This window comes from Poecilia reticulata, linkage group LG18, assembly GCF_000633615.1.
Source record: "Poecilia reticulata strain Guanapo linkage group LG18, Guppy_female_1.0+MT, whole genome shotgun sequence".
NCBI classification, from domain to species: domain Eukaryota; kingdom Metazoa; phylum Chordata; class Actinopteri; order Cyprinodontiformes; family Poeciliidae; genus Poecilia; species Poecilia reticulata.
Genome location: NC_024348.1, coordinates 19,732,142 through 19,741,775, shown reverse-complemented (window position 1 = coordinate 19,741,775; position 9,634 = coordinate 19,732,142). Strand labels below are relative to the sequence as shown.

The 9,634-nt window shown below is 40.7% G+C and overlaps 1 protein-coding gene across 1 annotated transcript in view; it reads right to left on the bottom strand.

The window, feature by feature from the left end:
- Positions 1–1,521: 1,521 nt before the first annotated feature.
- Positions 1,522–9,634, bottom strand: part of LOC103480851 (type II inositol 3,4-bisphosphate 4-phosphatase-like) — a 27,014-nt gene continuing 18,901 nt past the window's right edge. Inside the window, exons 14-25 of the mRNA XM_017310266.1 lie at positions 9,549–9,634; positions 8,885–9,050; positions 8,631–8,816; positions 8,059–8,179; positions 7,127–7,329; positions 6,402–6,525; positions 5,930–6,056; positions 5,710–5,850; positions 4,803–4,900; positions 4,254–4,351; positions 3,378–3,532; positions 1,522–1,815 (exon numbers count right to left, since the gene is read on the bottom strand). The exon at positions 9,549–9,634 is cut by the window's right edge and continues 22 nt beyond it. Of these exons, the coding sequence (XP_017165755.1) occupies positions 1,695–1,815; positions 3,378–3,532; positions 4,254–4,351; positions 4,803–4,900; positions 5,710–5,850; positions 5,930–6,056; positions 6,402–6,525; positions 7,127–7,329; positions 8,059–8,179; positions 8,631–8,816; positions 8,885–9,050; positions 9,549–9,634 (1,626 nt within the window). The 3' untranslated portion in view covers positions 1,522–1,694. The remainder of the gene's footprint in view (positions 1,816–3,377; positions 3,533–4,253; positions 4,352–4,802; positions 4,901–5,709; positions 5,851–5,929; positions 6,057–6,401; positions 6,526–7,126; positions 7,330–8,058; positions 8,180–8,630; positions 8,817–8,884; positions 9,051–9,548) is intronic.

Below are 9,634 nucleotides of genomic sequence, written 5' to 3'. Positions count from 1 at the left end.
AACTACAGGACGTCCTGAGAGACTCATGGACAAACATCTCACTGAAGCTCACTGAGGTGGATGTTCTACTGCCTGGACGTAAGACCAGAGATGGATTCTTAAAATATTCACAAAAAATTACTCTGGATCCAAACACAGCACATAGAAATGTGTTATTATCTGAGAGAAACAGAAAAGTAACTAGAACAAACCAACAACAGTCTTATCCTGATCATCCAGACAGATTCACTGGACATAGTCAGGCCCTCAGTAGAGAGAGTCTGACTGGACGTTGTTACTGGGAGGTGAATAGCAGGGTAGGAGAAATATATGTAGCCGTTTCATACAAGAACATCAGCAGCACAGGAGGATTTGGATTCAATGATAAATCTTGGTCATTGCGCTGCGACACGCAAGGTTACATATTTTGTCATAACAACATTTTAACTCCAGTATCAGGTCCAGTTTCCTCCAGAATAGGAGTCTATCTGGACCACAGAGCAGGTATTCTGTGTTTCTACAGCGTCTCTGAAACCATGACTCTGATCCACAGAGTCCAGACCAGATTCACTCAGCCGCTACATGCTGGGGTTTGGCTTTTAGGTGATAAATCATCTGCTAAATTTATGAAACTGAAATAGTCAGCAGTTTCGGTTTATTTTGTCTCCATCATTGTCCAGCGATCAGCTGTCTCTATGGAGCTACTGTGTCGTTTAGTTTGTTTTGTTGATGTTGGGAGTTTTCTTGGGTGCTGCCCCGACATGTTTCTGTTCAGCCATGGAGTCTATCACTGATTTTGATTCACCTGAACTCATTTCATTTATAGTTAAGTTTTGTCAGACCAAATGATGTTGTGGGTTGAGGTTAAAATTCAGTCCAAACGTGATTCCTTTCATTGCAAAAGTTGAACCATAATTTTGAAACAAGAACTTTATTTGCAGTATAAAAACATCCGAAGTGGCCAGAAATTAAGTAAATTTACTTGAGCTCTGTACTTGCGTATACTTTTTGAGAATTTCTACTTTACCATAGTCCTCCTGTTCTTTTTTACATGGAGTCATTTCAAACTGATGTTATATTGCTTTTACTTTGTTATATTTATAGATTTCTACCAAATAAACGTTGTTAAATTACTTTGTGCAAAAGTTGTCTGTTTCTATATGCTTATCCAGGAGGAGTGAGTGGATAAAGTATAATTACACAATTATGAGATAAGAGATAATACTTACATGAATCAGATGTTGCTGTTAAACGCAATCTTTAGAGGTGACGTGTGATATAGTTTGTGTGGTCAACAAAATATCTATTGAAAAAACACATTCTGGCCAATTGGCCGATTTGGCCTGAAACAAATCCGCCATTCAGGAAACTCCCCTAACAGCCCTATGGCCAAACATGGCTGAAATTATTTCAGAGAATTTCTCACTCTAAGACTAAAGTTGTGGAAATCCATTATATAAATGCTCAATACCTCCAATCCACCAGTGAATTTTAGGCCTTTCAGGTCATTTACTGTCAGAATAATTGTTTGTAATCAGAGACTCAAGAGTTCAGTCATTTATTGCAGAAACATGTTTGTAATTCAAACACAGCGAACAGCCAACATGCTCCTCATTTACACAGAAACACAATCTGCAAACATTAACCAGCAAACACACTTCACATGGAAAAATAAACTATCTCTGGGCATAAATAAGAGTATAAACAGGAAGCGTTTATCCGTAGCTGCCGTCTGGAGGTCTGTAGAGTTTGGGGAAAGTGAGGAGCTGAACGCTGCTGAAGGCGAACTTCCTGGTGCCGATGTTCTTCTGGACGTTCTCCGTCCTGCAGCCGTCTCTGCACACATGCAGCAACGCAGAAACACAGATCAGCAATCAGGCAACAACGTCCTCTATAAAAACACATCCTCCTCTGGTGGAGATAGGATTTTACTTTGACTAGATCTACGGTCCTATGAAAACAGAGGCGACCTGCACAAACAGTCTGTAGGTGACAATAAAACACACAAAAATGTTACCAAGTATTTTTGTTCAAGTACACGTAAAATAAGACAAAACTAAAGTTGTAACTTTGCAACAATTTACAGGAGCTTGTTTAAAGTCAATAATTCATTAATATTGGTGAAAAATAACTAGATCCACTGATTATTTCACCTTTAATAAAGGAAAAATGTTTTGTTATAAGTGAATTTATCTGCCAATGGAAGAAAACAAGTTCATATATATTGCTTATAAGTTATCTGTAATTTTTATCTCTCTTTTTTTAAGTGCATTGAGATATTTGCTCTATAAACTGGATGAAAAACACTTGGTAAAACTTTGTTTTAGAAGTGCTGAAATTCACTTTGGCCACTTGGTGGCAGCAAAACTCAACATAAAAAACGAAGCTGTCAGAAATAAAACGATAACCAAGCGTGGATAAATTAACAGAGATGAGGAAACGTAGGAAAACATTTGGACAAGTCAGTAGCATCAAGATGGTAATAAGTCGAGCCTGATTGTTTCTCCGTCTCTACTAAAACACAAACATCGTCTTTTTCAACCATTAATAAATCAATAAGTTTGGACTCGTTTACGTTCTCCCATTGTGGACAAACCTGGGAAAACATTATAATCCCTGCTTCCCAGAGCTCCCAGTCTTGTTTACTGGTATTTAGCCAGCAGGATCACCAAGCTGAAAATGAGCCAGAGAACCAGGAGGTGAGAGGTCACCAGGAGGAAGGCCACTGGGTAAAAGTGTCTTCTGGAATGAAAGCACATCTGGATCCAGGGGCTCTGGAGGCCGGAGGGACACTCCGCCGGGTCAAACCCAGACACAGAGAACCCAGAGTGGGCATAGCAGCCCAGCATCTGCCCCCAGGACAGACGAGACCTGCAGGGGGCAGCGTGTGCGGAGCAAGAGGGAGTGGAAGAGAGAAAAAACAGAAAGACAAGGAAGGAAATTAAAAGAAAGAACTGAAAATGAAGGTAAAAGATGAGAAGAAGATGCAGAAATTGAGGATTTTTTCACACCTGATAATCAGTAGAATCGGTTCATTAGAATCAAAAATACCAACATTTGTTACATTTTCAGCTGCTGCGTTTTGCTTCACACCAAACTGAGTCAAACAAACCAAACTAATAGAAAAACCAGTTCCCCTCCTCGCCTGTGGGGGCGCTGCACCAAGAACCACTGAAGGAAACGACACAGAGCTCACAACGTCCTACTGAACAGGGCTGGTGTGAACGCAGCCTCAGAAGAAGACGAGCAGAATAAGAAGATAGCTGAGTGTGAACACACACACACACACACACACACACACACACACACACACACACACACACACACACACACACNACACACACACACACACACACACACACACACACACACACACACACACACACACACACACACACCTCCTCATGTTGTCCAGAGCAGAGCTGAACTGCTGCTGGCTCAGTGTGTGCTGCTCTCTGAGGATCGAACACTGCTCCAGCGTCACAGACATCGCCGTGCGATCCTTCGCGCTCTTACAGCTCGTCAGCCGCACGCCGTTTACTTTACGACACACCTGAATGCAAAAAAACATGGAGAAGATTATCTGCAACTAAACCTTCATCCGTCTCTGAGGCTGTTTTTCACCTGATGGTTCCATAGACTCGGTTCTGCTGGGGGAACAAAGTTGGTATATTTGCTACATTTTTAGCTGCTGCTGTTTGTTTCCTCACTGCACTGAGTCAAACCAACCAAACTAGTTGAAAAACCTGTTCCCCTCCTCACCTGTGGGGGCGCTGCAGCAAGAACCACTGAAGGAAACAATGAGCGCAACTTCCTTCTTCACAAAATGTAAACAAAGATGGAGGAAAGTTAGAGAGTAAAAATTTGATTGTTGTTTTTCAAATCTTCTGATAAATTTTTTTCATTTTAATTAGTTTTTTAAAATGTCACAAATGGTGTCCCTCAAGGCTCAGTATTAGTGCCAACACCTTTCACTATTTAAAATTACAATATGGGTCAAAAAGTTCCCACTTCTATGAAGATGATGTTGTTGTTTATTGATATTCAAACTCAAAGGTTCCAGTGTTACTCAGTCACATTTCTTCTGCTTTAAATTGGAATTAAAAACTGAAGAAAACTAAAGGTAGAAAAACAAATCCAAACAGTTCATCCACACAATATACCAGTTGATTTTGTCTATTTAATAATTTCCTTGCTTTATTAACTAATTAAAGTCCTATTGTAAGTAAAAATCTTCTAAAACCTAACTTTATCTGACCTGCAGAGCGACTTACTGAAGCTGCGAGCCACAAAACCTCCACGTTTTTCCTCTTCTTGGACTCCATACTGCGATCAAGAGACGACAGCAGGTCTGATAGTGACTGGATACCAGCTGAGGGAGAGAAAGAGCTGCTTCAGTTCAGGACCAATGATTTACCTCGAAATGTCCCAAAATTAATATCATTATTATTATTATTATTAAATTACCTCATTTCTACTTGGAGTAATAAAGAAAAAAGGCTGAACAATAAATCAATTCTATAAATTAACCAAACTTTTGGTTTCAGAGATAAATGTTTTCGAAAATCTGGATTTTTTTTCACCAATGCATTCCTTGGCCCATGGCGGCCATCTTGTTTGACCAATGAGTTTTACAGCTTTTATTTTGAAATCAGGTCAATTCAAATAAACAATAATTGAAATAAAAAATGTTTTTTTAATATATTTTCTGTCATTTCAAACGTTTTTAAAAGGAAACAAACTGGGGTTAAAAAAATAGTGAGATTTTATTTCAAAGTTCTTTAAAGAGATGAAACAAAAACCTGGCGGCGTCTCAGTCTCACCCATGTTAGGAAGTTTTTCTCTCAGCTTGTTGCAATAAGCTTTGAGTCGCTCACAGCTCTGCTGATTCACTCTTTCCTGAAGAGAGCTGTCTCCAAACCTGAAAACAACAGAAAATAACTCTTCATACACGGTTCCCACGCCTCTGAACAGGAAGTGATCCGCGCCATCTTGGTAGGCGAGCGCAGCGCTTAGCGACCGATGGCTCCGAGACCAACAGAGATAATATGTGGAAAYTCTRGATCGATGTGTGAGAGAAWGATACAAGAACAAAATGGCTGCCGTCGGGACYGACCTGTATGAGACGGAGAAGGAAAATACGTCTCTGATCTTTACTACGATAAAGTTTATTACCRATACGAACAACATGGAGGAGCTTCACCKGARATCCATTTATTTAAACGGCTTTTTAAAGAGCGTACGAACTCTTTGTGTGAACAACGAGGTTCTGGTGACTGGCAGAGTAAGTTCATGTAGCAACAAACTCGCAGGATGCGCATCTGTCTTTGCTAGCAGATAGAAGCTACATTAGCTAAGCTAATTTAGCAGCAAGTTCTGCAGTAAATATCACTGATATTTATCTTAGTATTACACAGAGGTGGGTAGAGCACTCAAAAATGCAATCAAGTAATGGTTGTAATCAGAGTTGGGTAGTAAGTAGTTACATTTACTTCAGGAACATTTTTGAAAACATGTACTTTTAGGAGTATTTTTCCTATGCTGTACTTTTTGGTTTTACTTGAGTAATTTTATTATGAAGTATTTCTACTCTAACTTGATTATAATGTTTGGATTCTCTAAGGTCACTGAACGAAAAACAAACATGTTTTAACCTAAAATTGAAATAAAAGGAAAACGCTGGATGAAAAMTGAGGCGGTTTTAACTCCCGGATGTTGTTGTGTTTGTACCTCTCAGCCAGACTCTGGTGCTGGTTGATCCCRATGTTGAACAGAACCGGCTCGACTCGGATCAGACGGCCGGCCTTCAGCTCCTCGGGGAGCGACCTGAAGCTTTCAGAGGGCAGCGGCACCTCGACCACGAAACCGCCCCTGGATGGCGGAGAAATGACCCGAGATGAGCAGCTCTGTGTGTGTGTGTGTGTGTGTGTGTGTGTGTGTGAGCGCTCACCATGCTCCGGTGAGCGTCGGCTGCAGGTCGTCGGGTCGCTCGGTTTGGGCCTCGGTGACGGCGAACGCCAGGCTGCTCAGGTCGGCCACGCCCACCTCCATGTCCTCCAGCATCCCCACCTCCTCACCTGCAGCCACAAACACAGCAAGATTACRGCATTTAAGGTAAGTTTACCTGCAACACACTGCAAAAACACAAACTCTTACCAASTAATTTTACTCTAGCTTCAAATTAAAAYAATACACTTAAAATAAGACAAAACTAACTCATAAGTAACTTTTCAGCAACACATAAAAGCTTGTTTTAATAGAAATAATTCCTTAATATTGATGAAAAGCACTGAAGAACAAACCAGAGACAGAAATCTTTTCTGAATATTCAGATTTATTTGTGTTTTATTTGTTGCTGCCTCAGAGTTTTTTTATCCTGTTGAATAAAAACGTTGAGCTGATTRTTTTGGTCGCCGTCGTACCGTAGGTGCTGAGCAGGCCTTCAAACTGGGCCAGGATCCCCACACAGAGAAGCTGCTGCAGAAACTCTGGATCCTCCAAACCTCCAAACAGTTTCAGCATAAACCCGCAAACAATCGCTGAGAGCTGGGAGACAAACAGAGACAAACTTTACAAGAAAACAGGAAGTCACATTTTTATTCATATGGAACAAGAACATGAAGAGACTATGGTGATAAATCTGACCGTAATCCAACATTAAAGCAACATAAAAACGTGTTAAAAAAATTATTCTGAKGCTATTTTAAAATCACCTTTTGCTGCTTTTTTATATATATTTGTAGATTATCTRCAATGTTTTATTTAAACAAAAATATTAAAATAAAATAAAGTATTTTAAGGAAATAGAGACTCATACACACTGAGACAATATCAGTATTTCTTTTTGTAAATGATTAAGAAAAAATGTTGAACATAATACAGAACCACAGAAAATGATGCAGTTGGTCTGCCGGGCCACTGGGTGGCGCTGTAACACAGCCAGAGAACGACACAGAAAAGACCAAACGGCGCCATGTTTATTTATGACATGAAGGACAGAGAGAAACGTGGAGCTGTGATGTCATCGTATAAAATATGTCACCATGGAAACATAATAGCGACGTTTTTAAACTGGAAGTCGGTTTAAACTYTGATCGTCTCTGATCTCAGGACAAAATGGCCGCCAGGGCCTGAGTTTCTTCCTCACCCCCTGGCTGAAGACAGCGTGTCGCCGCTGGACGATCTGCGTTGGACCCTGAGCGACAGTCGCAGCCACCGCCCCCTGCAGGACAACAAAGGTCATGGCAGCTCGGGCCGTAGTTACCGCCTCCCGCACGCAGTCTCTGAGCGTCACCACCAGGGGGAGCAGCTGCTCCTGCCAGGAGGAGGAGGAGAAAGAGGAAGGAGAGGCTGCAGGGAGAGAGCAGAGAAACTTCCTCTGAACATTTTACTTTTAATTTAGTGTTTCTAAGCTCCAGAAACAAAAATATAAAGAAATAAAAACTGATAATTTCTTACAACTCGCATGTAAACGTAAGATTTTCTGTTATTATYATCTTTATATCAAGATAGTTATTTATTCTATAGTGAATTAACTTTTGGGAGAAGGTGAAGACCCTACAAGATTTTCTTTTTCTTGAAACTACTAAATTTTTTATTCAATTTTTTTATTTAATTTTAAGCTGTAAAAGAATCAAACAAAACAAAAAAAAAAATTAATAAACATTGTCACACTGGACATTTAACAAACAAATAAAAATAAAAACATTTCCACCCTGTTGTTTTCTTCATCCCTTTAAATTAATGGTTCGTACAAAAGTCACCAAAGTAACTAAAAAATTCTAAATAAATAAAAATAATTATAGATTTTGGTTCTAAACTAACATAAATAGATTCTAACTGCTTAAAAAAAATAACTAAATTGATAGAGATTATGATGTGCAAAAAGAAATCTACATAAATGGTCCCAAAAATRACTCTTTGTTAGATTCATTAAGGTATTTTGTCTTTAGTTAATCATGTTTTTATTTTGTAAAACAATATGAGATGTGAAAGGATTTATCAAGATTAAGATGATTAAAAATTGATCTGTTTTCTAACTGAAGGACAAACTGTCATATTTGTCTCTTTCTGTCCCACCTGTGTGTTGGGACGTTGTGTCCCCTGTGGACTCCTGCAGGTGGCGCTGCCGCTCCTGCAGCCGCTCCACCATGGCCGTGATGCAGTCCAGACTCTTGCCGACGTTCGCCCACGTTCTGTCCTACACAGACAAACACGTTTACGCAACCAACAGCTGCAGAAACTACCACACACCGGGTTGCCAGGTTGGGGAGGTTTCTGCTGCTTTTGAACTTTGGGGTGGAAAAAAAAAAACAGATTTTGACAAGTTGCTAAAATTTGGGATGCTTTTCATAAAATGTGACCGTTTTTTTCAAAAAGGTTCAGAAGAAAATTCTTTCAGAAGCATCAAACTTTAATAAAATGCTACATTATTCACTCCTCCTTTTATTCCTTCTTCATTTGTTTGTTCGCTCATTCCTTCCTTTTATCATTCCTTCAATTGTTCGTTCCTTCGTTCGCTCTTACGTGACTCTATCTTGTGTTATATTAGTTTCRTTACATTCATTTGGACTGTTTTTTGGGGTTTAATGTTGTGTTTTTGCTGGAACCTGTCAGACCTGGCAACCCCGTCCCCCTCTCCTCCAACTTGCCCACTCCTCCTCTCTGTTCTCCATGTCGTCCTGCGGCCGCGGCGCCCCCTCCTGGTCGCCGGGGGAGACCTCACATAGCAACCCGTTGCTGTGCAGGTGGCTGCTGCCGCTGCCTTTCCGGCTGTTCATGTCCTGCAGGGCGACTTTCATCAGATCGTCGTTCAGCGCCTGGATGAACAGCGACGTCTGCAGGGAGGGAAGCAGCGAGTCAGATTCGTCTGCCTTCCTGTTAGCTGTGTGTGTGTTTCTCTCACCTGCTCCCTGAGGCCGTCCAGGACGTCCTGCAGGCGGTTCGGGTCGACCTCCATGGAGACGGAGAGCAGCTGCTCCGCCAGGCCGAAGATCAGAGGCTGCAGCTGGGAGGCGGCGGCCAGCAGCCGCTTCGCTCTGCACGACTCGTCACGGGAAAACGGCGCCGAGCTGCAGGAGAAGGAGCGGTGAGGAACGACTCCAACACACACTGAACTCTGAGGTTACACAAAAATAATTCAGCTTTTCTCCAAAATATCATGTCGGTGTCAAAATAAAACACTTGAACTACATGAAAATCTAAATTTTACAAAGTATTTCTAGTACAAATATCTTAGTACACTTAGACAAAAATAGCAGAYAAGTAACATTTTAGCAAKAAATAGCAGCTTGTTTTAAGTAAATGTTCTACTTCAATCAGTGGAACTAGAMCTTTAATCTTTTAATCAATRTTCAGAAATTATATTTACATTTAGGATATTTCTAAAAGGTTTGCAAAAACATTTTCTGACAAGGAACAAAATAATCCAAATTGTTTTATGTTTCATCGTCATTTTCTCTGAAACTGAAGCAGCTGCTGTGATATTTACACTGATGGCGTCTCCAACACTGCAAAAACAGAAAATCGTATCAAGTATTTTTAGTTTTGAATCTGAGGTCAAGGGTCACCTGTGTGTGTGGTCTGTGTGCTTGCTGAGCAGCCGCTTCAGTCCTCCATGTTTGAAGGCCTGGTGGTGATCAGCCGGCGCTCCGAA